Below are 17,032 nucleotides of genomic sequence, written 5' to 3' on the forward strand. Positions count from 1 at the left end.
TCTCTATCAAAGAGAGTGAAGGAGAAGTCTTCCTCGAAGGAAAGCTTCAATGGTGAACAGAATAACTAAGACGATAGTTCAAGCCAAACTGGATGTTCCCGTCCGTTCTTCTCTATTCCAGGTTGGTCGCCTACTGTGAGATAGTCTTCTTTCAGCAGCAGTCTTCTTCCCAATGCTAGAAATTCCAGGAATTCGAGCATAGGCGAGGTTCCCGATTATCGTGTAACAATTATCGGGGATTCTCGTCTCGCTCACTTTGGACCGTGGTCTCGCCTAAGTGTTTGGAAATTGTAAAAAACTCGAACACTTTGAATGCGCTAGAAATTCCGTAGAATTCTAAGCAGTCTGCAAAACCCCCACCGAATTCGTCAAACGATATCGGCTGGTGGTCCTCTCGATTCCCGTAGAAATCGAGAATGGGGCAGGATCCCTCCTCAACGACCGGGGCTTATGTCAGGTAGGACCCGAAGGTCCCACGGTAGCGCAGTCCCCAACGTGGGATCCTACAGAGAAATCTCTGTAGGATCCCATCCCCTTATTCCCCTCGTAGCCGTAAGGAGAGAGGGAATGGGGGGAGGAATTGGATACTCGCTCGCCTTCCCAGTGGAACTAGCAGTTGGAGAAGAGTAGGAGCAGCCATCGCCTTGCGGCGATGGCCTCTCAGAGTCTGGGAAAACATATCGTCAGGAGAAAACGTTTTCCCGAGGAGGGTTACGAACTCTCACTGTAGGTAAGGGTCTGCCCCACTGTGAACGTCGTCTGGGTGGGGCTGATCGACACCTGACAGGAGAGAGCCGATACCGTCCTCCGACTCATTCCAGTCCTCGTCGAGGTCGAAACCTCTCAGGAGGACCGAAGGAGTATTTAAAAACGGTGTCCGAAGACACGTAGAAACGCCGCTGTCGCAGTAGAGGAGGTGGAAGTAGCTTGATCGACCGGCCAGAACTGAGAGAGCCTTCTTGTCCGGAGACGAGAGACTCTGGTTCAAGACAGAATCGGCAAGCTCCGATCGCGGCAGACCCATCGTCGGTTTGGGTTCCCTCTCGGGCCCCAAAACGACTCGAGCAGAGACGTGGGCTCTGCTGGTGGGAGCGGCAATCCTTCCCCGAGGTCATTGCGCTGACCAATCAGCGGCCATAACCTCGACAAAGTTCCTCTGGATCTCGGAAGTCATAGCATCTTGCAGAGTAGGACCGTCAAGCCCCTCGAACAAGAGCATTCCGAGAACCTCCCCCTTAAGGAGGAGGAACTGCGATAGACCCCTCTCGGATTCCTCCTGCCACTTGCGCGTACGTCCTGGTCGGTCCGAAGATCGTACCTGGTACTTACAGCGTCGTGACGGGATCGTGCGGGGTATGCCCCTCACGATCACACCGCTGTGCCTCGCTCCTCCTGGTGTAAACCGAGGAAGTTGCAGGCACGGGAGAGGATGACATGACGCTCCTCTTTCGCTCGCTGGCAGAACCAGCGGGCTTGGAGGGCTGCAGGCGATCGCCACTTTGCAGGCCTAGTCGAGCCGTTTCCCAGGGAAACGGCTGGACCGAGAACAGCGGCCCCGATCTCGTGTGCAGAGGAGCTGCTGCTGGTCCCCCTATCCGCCCGGTCCCTGTGGGAGCGGTGGTGGTCAGGTGGGAACCTTGCTAGGCTCGCTGTCGCGGTGAGACGGTGAGCGTCTCTCGGCGGTCGGAACCGCTGGTACCGAGCTGGTACCGACGGCCGCGGGGACCCCTTCCTCACCTCAGCGCGTGGCCGGTCGGAGACCTTCACGTCAGCCTGAGCAGCCGGCTGGTTGCTGCGAGAGCGTCCGCTGGCCTGGCGAGAGTCGTCTGCACGACTCTCGCCAGTCTTCTGCTCCGCGCTTCGGTCTTGATGGCGAGCGAGCTCAGGCGTCAAGACTTTGGCTAGACGGTCTCCTGCGGGAGACCGTCCACTCGGTACTTCTCGCGAACGAGAAGCCGAGGCGGATCCTGGTTTAGTGGCAGAACCGCTAGAACCAGGCGAGGAAGTGCCAGCCGAAGCTGGTACTCCTCTGGTCCCCGTCTTCTTCTCCTTGGTAGAAGAAGAGACGGGCCCTGTTCCCGATGGAGCAGGAGGACCAGGCAGAAGAGCTCCCCGAATTCGCCGGGAGCGAGACGGGCCCTTAGAAGGTCCCAAAGGAGCCTTCTTAGGGGGGAAAAGGGGGAAAACCCGGTTACCAGCTGGTCGCTGCAAGAGCGGCCGCTGGCCTGGCGAGAGTCACCTGAGCGGCTCTCACCAGCCTTCTGCTCCGTGCCGCGTCTTGGCGCCGAGGGAACTCTGGCGCCGAAACTTGGCTGCACGGTCTCCCGAGGGAGAACGTACACTCTGGATCTCTCGCGAACGAGAGACCGAGCCGGAACCTGGCGTAGCGGCATCGCCACTAGCACCAGCGCTAACTGGTACTCCTCTGGTCCCCGTCTATCTCTTCCTTACGGAAGGGGAGACGGGCCCCGCTCCCGAAGGAGCAGGAGGACCAGCAGAAGGACCCCGCGTCCCACCAGGGTGGGACGGGCCCTTAGAAGTTCCCAAAGGAGACTTCTTAGGGGGGAAGGCAGCCTTCTTCTTCTTTGGCTTATGGGCCTTAGAAGTCGAAGGGGAAGAGGCAGCAGCAGACGATGAAGACGAAGATGACACCTTCCTCTTCTTCCTCTTCCGCTCACGCAGGACAGTCGTCAGGTCCTCCATCCAGGCCGGAGCCGGGGCTATTGCCGAAGCAACACGGCCCGACTGCACCTGTCCGGAAGGACCTGGGACTGGGGAAGACACACCGTGGGCAGGACCAGCATGGACAGGCTCAGGAACCAGGAGCAACAGGAACAGCAACCAGCTCAGGAGCGGCAGGAACAGCGGCAGCGGTAGACCCAGAAGGGACAGCCAAGCCAGCAGCGGGATCACATCAGCGGCAGGTACGGCAGGCCCAGCGATCGCCTCGTAGAATCATCGGCAGCCAGCGGGAACCTGGGTACTGGCGGCCGGTCCAGGGGCGAGCTGCTGGAACAGCGGAAGTCTGGGGCAGGCAACACGAAGAAAACAGGCGGCGGCGGCAACCCCCCCCTCGGTACGGCGGCGGCCCTAGTAGCGGCAGACGACGTCACCGACGTAGCATGGGGAGTGTAGACCAGGCGGGGGGGAGCAGCATAAGCGGCCGTGGTAGTAGTGGAGACCGCCCCAGACCTCGCTAGACGCTGCAGCAGCCCGTGGATGCTAGGCACGCCCTGCCGCCGCGGTGGTCCATACCTGTCCAAGGTCGTCTCCCACGGATGTAGCACCTGCGGTAGCACAGATAGATTAGTAAGAGGGGTTCCCTCACGCACGGGGGAAAGACATGCCCCACCCTGAACGCAAGGAAGACCCCAAATACAAAATACAATGAGGAAGCTGAGCGGGATTCAGGAAAGAAGACGAAGAATCGGATGCCAAGGGAGTCGCGGGAGAGCTTTCCGACGACTTCCTGGCAGACCTTCGCTTCCCCTACCCCCACACAGCAGTGAAAAGTAATATGAAAATGAAACAGAATACTGCCCTAATTAAAGAATTGAACAGATACTGCCCTTGCGATTCACTTCATAGAACTTAAAGGGGAAAAGATCAATTCCCGGGTAAGAGCGGAAACTTGATCCAAATAATATGATGCTATCATAAAATATATATGAAAATGAAACAGAATACTGCACTTGCGATTTCACTTTCACAGAAAATAATCATAAGGATCAATTCCCGGGTAAGAGCGAAAATTGATCCAAATTAAATTTTATGCAAATAAATAAATGAAAATGAAAAGAATACTGCAATTGCGAATCCACTTTCATTGCATTCTATCATACAAAATAAAAGGCTCGTGCCGAGCGCAATCACGCTCTCGGCAACGAACGCACAGGGCAAAAAATATAATGAAAAGAGTACTTACATTTTTCAATTACACACTTTCGCCCAAAATACATGACTCGGCGCGAGCGCGCCCGCCCTCGGCACCGAGACATAACTCAAGGGTTCAATTCATGAAAAGAGAGGAAATCGCCGCATCTACGGCGATAGCTCCATGTTGGTTCATAATTAAGTAATGAAAATGAAAACAGTGTACTTACAGTTTCATTTTCAAGTCAAACAAACCATTAGTAGAAAACACAATATAAACAAAGCATACGACGATGAAGCAGGGCAGGAGAGCGATGACGAACACGTCCTTCACACCCCGCGGCCGAAAGCAAAAGTGATTTGTTTACCTCCCGCGCGACTGTCGGACAATGCAGTTAAACTTACCGTTCTTTCCCCTTGTTCGAAGCTTACGACCGTTCCAGCTGCCGCTAGCTACTTCCTATTGTTAAAGGACCGATGGTTTGTATTACGTATCGGAACAATTGGTTATTTTCAGGATAAATTGCCCTGGCGTCACGTCACAAAACCAAAGGTCAGAGGCAAAAATCATATGCGGTTTGGAGATGTCCCAAGTCACCTTATTAAGTGGTATGAATATCAAAGTCCTGTCCTTAAAAAATGGCATTAGCCGGCCGGCCCCCTTAAACTATGAGCAAGCCTCAGGTTAATAATTGTCTTAAAAGTAGATCTTGAATGTAATGGCACTCAAATATGGCAGTTCTTTGCACTCGTGATTGTTCACCGGACATAGGCTATCTTCAAGCTGATAAACTTACCTTAAAGTAATACTCAAATGTTATACCATTCCTTTATCCCAAAACCTTAGCATTTATTTATTTACAGCTTTTAAAAGTAATTTGTGGATGTTAAGAGCTTCTTTTTAGGCCAAACATTTGTAATTAGGGTAACACATTTTGTTTTGTTACTATTCCTGCGATCCTCATCACTTTCTTTGTAAAGACTGAAAGTGTGGAGGTAGAAAAGTAGCCAGGAGAGGATGGCGTTATTCTTTGGCTGCAAGAGGCCACAGGTGGGTATGTTCTCGTCACTGACCCGTCAGTCGAGCATTAACTACCGGGTTTCTGCTTCAGTGGTACTTTGGTACGCCACAAAGGACGCTTGTATGGCCTTGATGTACTGAGGTACTTTCCTGGTATCACTCAATTGTGAACGTTAGCTCATAGCCTCCAGATCGCTGGTTGGACTTTAGCACAGGCTACTACAGTCAATTAGTGGGTATCGTAATCGGTTACTGAATTCGATTAATAATTTGAGGAATTAGTTATCGTAAATATGTTTTACTTTTTTAATATTAGAATCGGATTTGCTTTGAGACTTTAATATGAAAACTACTTTTCAAAATAAATTTATCTTAGAAGGTATATGTATGCATTTGCATTACTTTAAAATACAGTAGTACCTCGAGATACGAAAGGCTCAACTTATGAAAAATCCAAGTTACAAAAGCCAATGCGAAAAATTTTACTGCTCTACATACGAAAAGTTTTCAAGATACGAAAGGTTGTTGCTGTAAAGTCCCAAGATTCGCCCGGACCACCAAGAACAATTTTAAAACTCCTGCGCCGCCAACTGAGTAAACTCGCCACCATCCTCCCGCTCTCCCATTGGTTCCTGATGCTAGTCACCCCATAAGGTCCTGCTCTCCTATTGGTCAGCATCTACCCCTTGTGCTTTAAGTATTCTATTGGTAAAAGGTTGCTGTAAATTGAAAAACTTATTCATGCAATACATTTAATAAAGAAAACATTAGGTAAAGATAGAATAAAGAATAGAAATGAATGGTTATTATACTGTTTGGTAGTTTCAGTAGTTGAAGAGAGATAATGAAAATTTATGGCTTACTGTGTAAAAGTGATTGCTTGGCGATCGTTCGATACTCGTAAGTGCTGGATGTAAACAGACGTTTGGAAGCTTTTTTTTGTTTGTTTATTATAGTTAATGGTTACTTAATAATTATTTGAAATGAGTACATGCAATACATTTAATAAAAAAAATTGTGAATTAGATATAAAATATAAAATAAATCAGACTGCCAACAAATACGTATTTTTTAGAATTCTTCTTCTGTTTTACTATTACGTTACATATATGCATGTTTCATTATAGCTGTCAGTAACTCGGTATCTTCATTAGGTAAAGATAGAATAAAGAATAGAAATGAATGGTTATCATACTGTTTGGTGGTTTCATTAGTTGAAGAGAGATACTAATGACAACTTATGGCTTACTGTGTGCTAGGAAAAATGATTGCTTGGCGCTCGTTCGATACTCTAAGACGGGTAAGAGCTCGATGTAAACAATCGATCGGAAGGTTTGTTTTTTGTTTGTTTGTGTATTATAGTTAATGATTAATTAATAATTATTTGAAATGAGTACATACTGATTATTTATACATTTTATTGGCATATTCTAAGCTTTTAGCTCTTAGGTTTAGATGTCGGAATCATAGACTAGGCTACAGTAGCAACCGCTAACATAGGCTAGGCTTATTGCTAAGGGACATATGCTAAAGTCCTAATATATGCAGTAAAAATGGGGTTGAACATTACATGCAGTTGAATATTACTCAAGTATGTACAGTATTTTGCCTTTTTGGAGTCATATTTCTTCCGTCGTAACCCTAGAACATGTGTTTTAAGCCTGGAAATATAATTTACTGGGGTGTTTTTGGAGGGCTTGGAACGGATTAGCCATTTTACATGTAAAATGTGTTCCAAGTTACGAAAAACTCATAATACGAAGGCCGTCTCGGAACGAATTAATTTCGTATCTCGAGGTACCACTGTACATACATATCTGAATACATCACATGCCATTTCATATATTTATAAATGATATTTGCTGTATTCTTTTTATATTGACCCTTTATTTATCAATATACTACTTTTTCAACAGCCAACAAATTTTTCCCCGATTCTTCGGAGTAAGCTGTCAACGCGATAAGTGTCCACAGTTCTTCCAAAAGAGCTGGAGTCTTGCTCCCATGGGCGTATGGAGGACTGCATCTTTAACTTTTTGTTGCAGTCTCTGAAGTAGACTTTTTGACCGCTTGCGAAAAGAAACACACGTTACCTCTTGCCCTTGCCTGTTGTCTCTGTCTCCTTCCTCGAAAGGGCGATCTTTGCAATGATGAGGTTGACTTATTTGAAACAGTTGACCAATCCCTAGGCCATCTTGTGGATTGGGCTAGCAGGTTTTATGTGGTTATTTCTGCAATTCTAAAGTAATCTCATTCACTACCTCTTATGGAAATGGGTATTCCCTGTCCAAAGGTGAGAAAAACAGAGCTGCCCTCTGATTAGAAGCTACATTCTTAAAGGTCAAAGAACACCAAGGTTCCCTTTTCTTTAAAATTCCCATAGCAAACAAGCCATGGGAAGCCTCTGTTATTGCTCTGTCAAAACAATAAATGACTTTTAACCAGTAATCAGATGCCTCTTCAGCTAAAGGAGAGAAACCTCTACCTTCTTTCCTAAAGCTCCCATCGACCAATCAATAATACTAATAACAAGTCTTGAAGTCTTGAGGATGTTCTTTAAAATGTGATCAATTTCTGTGCCAGAAAACATCCCTTTAGGCAAATCAAAGGCAGAACTAGGTGCTGAATCTATCTGACTGGTAACGCCACCTGGAAAGTTGAGACAGGAATACAAGAGGAGGATTTTCCTTGTATCCTCGTCAGCAAACTGTGGAATACAAAAGGAGGATTGTCTTTGTATCCTCTTGTCAGAACATTGATGAATACAAAAAGAAGCTTCCTTGTATCACCTTACAAGCAAGCTGAGGAATACAAAAAGAGGATTTCCCTTGTATCCTCTCATCAGCAAACAGGAGTACAAAAGGAAGATTTTCCTTGTATCGTCCTGTCAGAAAGCTGAGGAATACAAAAGGATTTTCCTTCTATCCTCTTGTCAGGAAGCTGCAGAATGCAAAAGGAGGATTTTCCTTGTAAACTCTTGTCAGGAAGCTGAGAAATACAAAAAGAGGATTTTCATTGTACCCTCTTGTCAGAAAACCTGATGTCTACGTCTTCTAAGGCTCTTACTCCTGACTATGAGAGAACCATCTTAGGTAATCTCAAATAGTCCAGGGGACTGTCCATTCTAAATGTTGATTGCAGCGTCAATGGAGAAGCTAGAGAGGAGAAATTCAGATAAGCCTCCAAAAAATACGTTAGAAGTGTTGCATTAGACATTTTTGGCTTCTGTGCTACTTCCTCTTTGTCCGTAAAAAGTTGCATTGTTGTTGGTTCCGATGTTGTCTTTGTTGGAGGAGGTTTCTTTGGTAAAATTAATACTCTTCAGGTGTTGCTTGACTGGTTCCAAAGAAGGGTCCATGTCCATCACTGGAGGTACCTTAAAAGGAATATCTTTTATTGGGCACACAGAGGCAGGCGCATGGGTGCTTCTGGGCATGGCGGGGGCCAATGGGTGCTTCAGGGTGTGAAGGTGCTCCTGGGGGCTCTCATGGGTAGTAAAAAATTGGTGCCAATGGGTGCTCAGGCACCTCTATGCTGACTTCCATTGTTTGAGATCCAAAGATTGATGACCTGAGCTTCCTCATCTGAAAAAACACTCTTGGAACTGTCCCAAAATCTGCAGGTAGGTTGTGGGCTTCCAACTGGTTCGTTATGCCTTTTATAAGGCAGAGGAAAGTGCTTCTTCAATGAGCACGACTCCCTCAAGTAACAACAGTAGCAACCCAAATCAGGTCTGGGCATTCACGGGCTTGCAGAGACACAGGGAATGTCAGACTCCTCTCCAAGCCTTTGTCGCAACCTGGGAATGCAGAGGCTCGACTGAATGGGAGACTACCCATGGGCAGACCCCACCAACCTCCCTTAGGCCTCCTATATACCTCCTCTCTGATTTAGGGGAGTCTGGTAGTGACCTTTGCTTAGGAGCATCAGCTGCCCAGGCAGCCACCTCCTTCACAATCACCACTTTCACTTTTGTTCACTTAGCCATTAAATTTTACTGATCCACCCAATTGGGTCACAGTACTTACCAATCCTTTTCTCCAGGCTGGCAAAGCGGACAGACTCCAACTATCATGATTCAGGTGAAGAAGCACAAACAGTATGTGTATCACAAGAAGCTTTGGTTAATCTACCATTGCAGCCTTTGCTGCAATACCTAAAACTAGTTAAGCTCGAATCCGGTATAAAAATGAGTTAAAAAACATTTTTTATTTTTGTTAACCAAAGCAAAGCAAAACAAATGCCAGTGAACCGGTTACAAAACTGCCAAACTAAATACTGATTGGCAATTCGCAACGAGAGAAATGCCAACCGAAACACTAATTACCCAAGAATTGGAAAAATAATCAAGTTTTATTAAACCACAACAAATTCAATCTAAATTAATAACGAAAAGGCGGCTACAAGGCCAAATACTTCACAGCAGAAAAGTATAAAGATAGAATCCCAAGGTAAAACAAGATGCTCTCCTACAATGTGTTAGTTCTAGGACAGCAGAAACAAAATTGAGGTACTATTTTCATGTAGTTGATCCTCTTCCCCTCAGTGAGTGGGGAGAGCCTATTCACCTACCGGACACTGAAGGAAGTTTTAACCACAAATTTGGAAATTCAAGCAGCCGTCGAAGTAGAAACTACAGCTATATAATTACTGGGTAAGTTACACTAATAAAAAACTACATTAATGACAAATAAATGCTGTATAAAGTAACTTGATGGTGGAGGAGGAAGATTCATCATTTGGAAGGCAAGTCCCATTCCAATAAAACAAAGGCACTTGCACTTTTGGTGTCTTTTTTTTCCCCTTCAATTCTCTCTTTTATCACAACTAAGCCTGGATTTGCACTCACCAAGTTTCATGTTCACTAATAACCTATTTCACCTGTCTTTTTCAAAAATTATCAAGCTAACTTATTTCTGGCCTTAACCCTTAAACGCCGAAGCGGTACGAAAAAAATTGTCTCCCGTGTGCCGGAGGTGTTTCAGAGTGAGCGAGGAAGCGGAAAAAAGATTTTTTTTCAAAAAATCACAGCACGCTTAGTTTTCAAGATTAAGAGTTCATTTTTGGCTCCTTTTTTTGTCATTGGCTGAAGTTTAGTTTGCAACCATCAGAAATGAAAAAAATTATCATTATCATATATAAATAATGCGATATATGATAGCGTGAAAACAAAATTTCATATATAATTGTATTCAAATCGCGTTGTGAGCAAAACGGTTAAAGGTAACAACTTACTTTTTTTTTCGTTGTAATGTACACTAAATTGCAATCATTTTGGTATATAACACATTGTAAAACGATAAAAGCAACACAGAGAAAATGTTATCACAAAATAATGGATGAATTCGTAACGTGCGGACGTAAACAAATATTTTTTTTCAAAAATTCACCATAAATCTAAATATTGTCCGAGAGACTTACAATTTCTTTCAAAATGAAGACAAATGATTGAATATTACTATACTGTAAGAGTATTAGCTTACAATTGCAGTTTTCGACCATATCTGACGAGTTAAAGTTGACAGAATGTCGAATTTTTTTTATATATATATTTTTATATGCAATTATTTCGGAAATAAGAAAAGCTACAACCTTCAAATATTTTTAGTTTTATTCTACATGAAATTGCGCACATTTTCATATATAAAACTCTATGAAATGCCTAATATGAAACGGAGCAAATATTCCAAAAATGGGACGTACGCATTTCGGAGATTTGTGGCGGAGAATCCGCACGCGGAGGGAAGGAAAGTATTTTTTTAAATTCACCATAAATGTAAATATTGTGCTAGACACTTCGAATTTGTTTCAAGATGAAGATTATTACTAGACTGTAAGAGTTTTAGCTTACAATTGCGTTTTTCGACCATTTCGGTAGAGTCAAAAGTTGACCGAACGTGGTTTTTTTTCTATTCATCGTGATTTATATGCAAATATTTCAAAAAAGAGAAAAGCTACAACCTTCAATTATTTTTTGTTGTATTCCACATGAAATTGCGCACATTTTCATATATAAAACTTTATTTAACGGCTAATTTAAAATGGTGCAAACATTACCACAATCACACGTATGATTTTTTTGGAAGTTACCGCACGGACGTAAGGAAAATGTAATTTTTTTCATAAAGTCACCATAAATCGAAATATTGTGCTAGAGACTTCCAATTTGTTGCAAAATGAAGGTAAATGATTGAATATTACTAGAATATAAGCATTTTAGCTTACAATTGCGTTTTTCGACCATTTTGGTAGAGTCAAAGTTGACCGAAGGTTGAAAATTTGTCACTTATCATTTTTTATATGAAACTATTTCAAAATTGATAAAAGCTACACCATGGGTTGTTTTTAGTTGTATTGTGCATGAAATTGCGCACATTTCCATATATAAAACTTTATGTAACGGCAAATTTAAAATGGTGCAAACATTAGGACAATTGCATGAAAAAAATTTATCGGAAGAGTTACCGCGCTGACGTAAGGAAAAAGCTTTTTTTTCATAAATTCACCATAAATCAAAATATTGTGCTAGAGATGTCCAATTTGTTGCAAAATGAAGGCAAATGATTGAATATTACTAGAATATAAGAGTTTTAGCTTACAATTGCGTTTTTCGACCATTTCAGTAGAGTCAAAGTTGACCGAAGGTTGAATTTTGGCACTTATCGTTATTTATATGAAAATATTTCAAAACTGATAAAAGCTACAATCATGAGTATTTTTTAGTTGTATTCTAAATGAAATTGTGCACATTTTCATATATAATACTTCATGTAAAGGATAATTTAAAAAGGTGCAAAAATTATGTCAAAGTGACGAAATAATTTTTGAGATGTGTCACTGATACTTTTTAGTGCGATAAGAAAGAAATTCGCGCTTGCGCGCCTGCGTAACGATTGTAAACAAAACAACGCCTTGATTCGTGAACTCCCAGCATCCCCCAAGACGAGTGATTCAAAAGTTCTCGGCTGGTAGGCCTATAAGTATTTTTCCGCGAATTTAAAAAAAAATTTTTTGAGTCGACGTATGGTATGTCGATTCGGCATATGGGAGACATTTTGACTCGACGTTTAATACGTCCATTCGGCGTTTAAGGGTTAAATACTTTCCACTCTCATTCCAGGCTTGGTTTCCAACATAGAAAAACTTTGCTTTATTGCAATTCATAGCCTCAGAAACTATCATTCTCAGTTTTTCATTTATCCAGATCCACAACTTCCTCTAGTTTTTGAAACATCTGTTTTGTCAAAACTCACATACCTTTAGCCACATTCACTGCTTAAATTAATCTTTAGGTTAACAAATTCCTGTATTTTGGAGTTACTTCTTGTTCTATTATAGTAACAGCTGGTATGAACAATATAAAAATGACACAATTCAGCATTGATAAAATATCTTTACCTACCTGTCATAATCTTTACAGAGAATTTGTCAATCAATGATGATTTAGGAACACCTCCTGTAAGCCAATCTGGACGTGATGTTTTACCAAGAAGGACAGCATGGACACTTCGTTGTAGGAATGTTAGTATTACTGGAACCTGAATAGGAAAGTTTAAATTACTTGACTGAATTGAAACCAAGTCTGTCCACAGTGACAACATACTGAAAGAAAGTATGACTTACAACTAAACACATCATAAATAAGAACAAACACTTGCTACTAGAGAGGAAAAAGCAATTTTCCTACTTATAAACCTTCCTAATTACAGGCAGTCCCCGGGTTACGACGGCAACGTACCATACGTCGGTTCGGCACCCGACAGACAATTTTCGTCAACGTTTAATATATCCAATCGGCGTTAAAGTGTTAATGACACTATTCATAATGTATGCTTTCTTTAATTCTACAGTGAAAAATCACTGAAATCACATCATCAATATTCTGTTTATTTGTCAATTACACATAAAAATTATTGCACTTCCGTACGCAACTGTACAAATGCCTGTCTGCCTGTCCCCTCCCTCCCCCCACATTAAGTACAGGCAGTCCCCGGGTTACAATGAGGGTTCCGTTCTCGAGACTCGTCGTAAGCCGAAAATCGTCGTAAGCCGGAACATTGTAAAAATTCCTAAGAAAACCTTACTTTTAATGCTTTGGGTGCATTGAAAACTATGTAAACTGCATTCTTATTGCATTTTTCATTCCAAAAACCTTCAAATATTGATTATCTTGCCTTTTTGTGTCATATTTCATCTGCCAGATCAGCGTAATCCTGGAAATCATTTCTGATGAATATAATTGAAAAGTGCCTTAACCTCAGAACGTCGTAGGCCAAACCCATCATAACCTGGGGACTGCCTGTATTGGTTTTTACTTCAAGTTTTCATAGGTTAATATCCCTGAATAAAAAGCAACTACAGTGGTCCCCCCTATTCGTGGGGGATGTGTACCAGACCCCGCCCGTGAATAGTTAGAACCTGCAAATAGTTGGAACCCCTATAAAAATGCTTAGAGCCTCCTATTTTGGTAGTTAAAACTCAATAAAAACCCACTAAACATTTTTATACCTGTTTTTTTTAATTGTTTTATCACAAGAGTTCATCTTATGATGAAATTGATAAAAAAAATACCAAGAAATTTGTGGATATTTCTCATAGAAAAATACCAAGAATAGGGAAATTTTCAGCGAATAATGCGGGGAAATGTTCCATAGAGAAATCTGCGGATGTGTGAGTCCGCAAATACAGGAGGTCCACTGTAATCAACATATTTAATGCATTGCATATTTGCCCAATGTTCCAGTCACTGTTATGTAATAGCCTAAGCTCAAGTAGCACGTGTGTCAGACAGTATAAAGATTTGTAAATTTTCCTGACAGCAAATAAATTGCAATATTACTAACTTGTCTTCCATCAATATAGCACTTTATTAAGTGATTTTTGCAGTATCTACTGTTTTAAGTGATTTTTGTATTTTTATGACTTAACATTTGCTGCTGACCAACAACGAGTTGATGAAACTGGTGTATATTGATAACAGATAATGCCATAAAATTAACACACTAGAAAAAAACATTAAAAGAGGTATTACTAAAAAAAAGCAGACTGACAGGACAATAAAAAAAAAATAGTAGCTGCAGCATAGAGGAATAAGTTGGCTACTACTGTTGGACAAAAATATCCCATTATTAGAGAGCTAAGACTTAGGATATACACACAAGGCCTTTGTTACTATATACACCGGAAACATGGGCACTACTAAAGGATATGAAGACCTTGAAAGGCTATGACCATACAATGTACAGATTTATGGCCAAAGTGCAGGGGGAAAACCGAAGTGTATATGAGGAAATGGTAGAAATATCTTGTGTCCACTGGCAAGAAAATAAACTGAGATCTCAAAGAATGTGATAGTGTCCATGTGACAAGAGGAGTGAGGAATACTTAAGTCAGAAAAGTGGCAGATGTGGAAGTAGCAAGGGCAAAGACCTGTAGGAAGGCTCAAGAATCATGAAAAAAGGGCAGAGATAGAGATGATGATCTGATGAGGGTTCGGGAAAAGAGAAAACAGGTCAGAGGAGACGGGAGAGAGCTAATTTCATGTCCAACTCCAAATATGTAATATGTAATGGTAACTCAATGGTTATCATCAGTGACTTTCTACTAATTGGTCAAGAGTTCAAACTGAAATGAGGGATGGGTTTGGAAGAAGAATTTGGAGGGAGTGCATAGTTTTACCTGCTAAGTCATCCGCAGCCATTTGGGTTGCTCAACTAGACCTTATGTAGGTGAAGAGTGTAGCACTGAAAATGTGTACACACTAGGTCTCTCAGATGATGTACAAGGGTGTAATGATCTGTAACTTGCCTCTGCTGCTGATCAACAACTTTTACTCATAATCTTAAACTTTTTAAAAGGAACAATAGTGAAAACATTTGATGATATATTCAATTTTGCTGAATTTTTTTTCACAATGGATGTCTGCATTGAAAACTTGTTTGTTAAATAAAAAATTGGCTGCCCTCATGGCCAAACCACCCAGACTTGTGCCTGGCACCTGAAGACTACCGAGATCTAGGGACAGCCTACAGATCACAAAGGAGGAGAAAAAGAGAAATACAGTTGCACAAGGAAACACAAAATCAAGCGTAAAATTCAGAACATAAGTGGCTGTCCATTGCAGCTGGATCAAAGTTTCAAACTGAGACAAATTTGGTGATTATAAAGGTTAGACCTCCTTTAATGGACAATCTTTCCAAACTGAAGTAAAGTTTGTCATCCAAGTTTTTCTAGTTGCCTATCCTCAAAAAACTAAAGTAATGGGTTCCAATTACAGACATGGTTATACTATGTACAAATATAACTACAACAGAAAGGTTCTCAAAACTTTGGGAAAAAATGTTTGTCAAACAAATTATTGAAACCTGAGTACAATACGGTACCTGGATGCTCTGACTTGCTAGCTGTCTGGATGTCATAAGAATATCTGCTGTAGCTCTGAGAAATTTGCCAGTTTCTCCACGGGCCACTACCAAAGACAGTAAACATGCACAAGCTACACCAACCAAGGGTGAAGAAGGGCACGTTAATACATCTCCATTACTTGCTGTAGCCAGTCTCAGCAACAAATTGAACAGTGCATCTGTAAATGAGGACATTATTACAAATAATACACAACTAGTATGGGGGGGGGGGGGGCTTGCTTCTCATTTTTCAAGTTTCATAGTTATATCATACAGAATACCATCATAAACATGCTGGTGTCCCTCCTCGAGCTTCTTTTAATAAGCTAATATGCACGACAGGGGTAAAAGCAATTGAAATTTGTTATTCTAAAAATATATATTTAACAACAGTTGAAATGTTCATTATATACAGTCAAACCTCAGATATCATATGCCCTGGTTTTCATAACATTTGGTTTTCATCCACTTTTCCAAAGAAAATTTTTACTAGGGTTTCACACATTTCCTCGAAATTCATACACCCAGAAATACTCCTTCCTGGGCCCACCTAATGACTAGGCCCGTGCCGAGCGCCCATACCAAGCATCCTATGGTCTCTCGTGACCCATTCTGCTTTTGTGCTCGTTGTCTCTTGAGCTGCTTTATTTGAATGCAACTACTAAATAAGCCATCATGGGGCAAAAGAAAGTTCCAAGTTCCCTTCTCTAAAAAAGGCAATATACACTGTAGAATTTAATAAAGAACTCATAGCAAAGTGTTGAAGGCAATAATTGTGAAAAGGCAAAGATGTTGCATGGCAATGTCTATAAGAAGTGCTGCTGTTAATGAATCTAGTAAGGCCAGTAGAGATTGCTCTAAAAAATTAAATAGCATATGAGCATACATAATGTGCCAACTTCAGTGATCAAGGACATGTTCGCAAACTGAAGTGATGTAAAAAATTTTTGTACATTTCAGATTTCTTGAGCCATTTTGGAATGAATTACTTAAGAAAACTGAGGTTATACTGTATCACTATATTTCCTATCACATAAGCCTCAACATTACAGGACAGTTGGATGTGTTGGTTAGTAGAGTCAACTCAAACAATTTAGCCAAGTTTCATTTCATTCAGACTTACCACCTTTGGTGAAAATACAGTCATACCCCTACATACGAAAGTCCCTACGTACGAAAAATCCAGGTTACGAAGGCAAAGACAAAGATTTTTTTGCTTCTGTGTATGAAAATAATTCAGGTTGTGAAAGGGTGTACTGTAAAGTCCGAGATTTGCCCAGGCCGCCGAGAACAATTTTAAAACTCGCGCGCTGCCAACTCAGTAGACTCGCCACCACCCTCCTGCTCTCCCATTGGTTCCTGATGCTAGTTACCACCGTAAGATCCTGCTCTCCTATTGGTCAGCATCTATCCCATCATGCATCTGTGTAAGGGAGTTCCTTGACCATTTTGTTTCGGCAGCGTTATTGTACACACGTGGAATTCGTTCGTTCCCGTATATTCGTTCGTTAACGTAAATTCATGTTAGTGATTTGCTTTCATTGTACTGTAAGTTACTTTATCGTGTTGTGTGCAAACTTAATTACTTACATTATTAGCCATGGGTCCCAAGAATGTTGCTGAAGTTCACGGAAAAAAGAGGATGCTTTCTATGGAGACGAAGATGGAGATAATCAAGAAGTATGAGGGTGGTATGCAGTTGAGTGTGATTGCTAGGGAATACGGCCGAAATCTG

The 17,032-nt window shown here is 42.0% G+C and overlaps 1 protein-coding gene across 11 annotated transcripts in view; it reads right to left on the minus strand.

Moving 5' to 3' along the window:
• LOC135224515 (E3 ubiquitin-protein ligase MYCBP2-like) overlaps positions 1–17,032 on the minus strand; it is a 1,655,355-nt gene that overhangs the window by 1,311,770 nt on the left and 326,553 nt on the right. For all 11 annotated transcript variants that reach the window (XM_064263565.1, XM_064263560.1, XM_064263570.1 and 8 more), the window contains 2 exons: positions 15,277–15,476; positions 12,297–12,432 (listed from right to left, as the gene is read on the minus strand). In XM_064263565.1, coding sequence (XP_064119635.1) covers positions 12,297–12,432; positions 15,277–15,476 — 336 coding nt within the window. The remainder of the gene's footprint in view (positions 1–12,296; positions 12,433–15,276; positions 15,477–17,032) is intronic.

The sequence above is a fragment of the Macrobrachium nipponense genome, chromosome 12 (assembly GCF_015104395.2).
Source record: "Macrobrachium nipponense isolate FS-2020 chromosome 12, ASM1510439v2, whole genome shotgun sequence".
Classification (NCBI taxonomy): Eukaryota; Metazoa; Arthropoda; class Malacostraca; order Decapoda; family Palaemonidae; genus Macrobrachium; species Macrobrachium nipponense.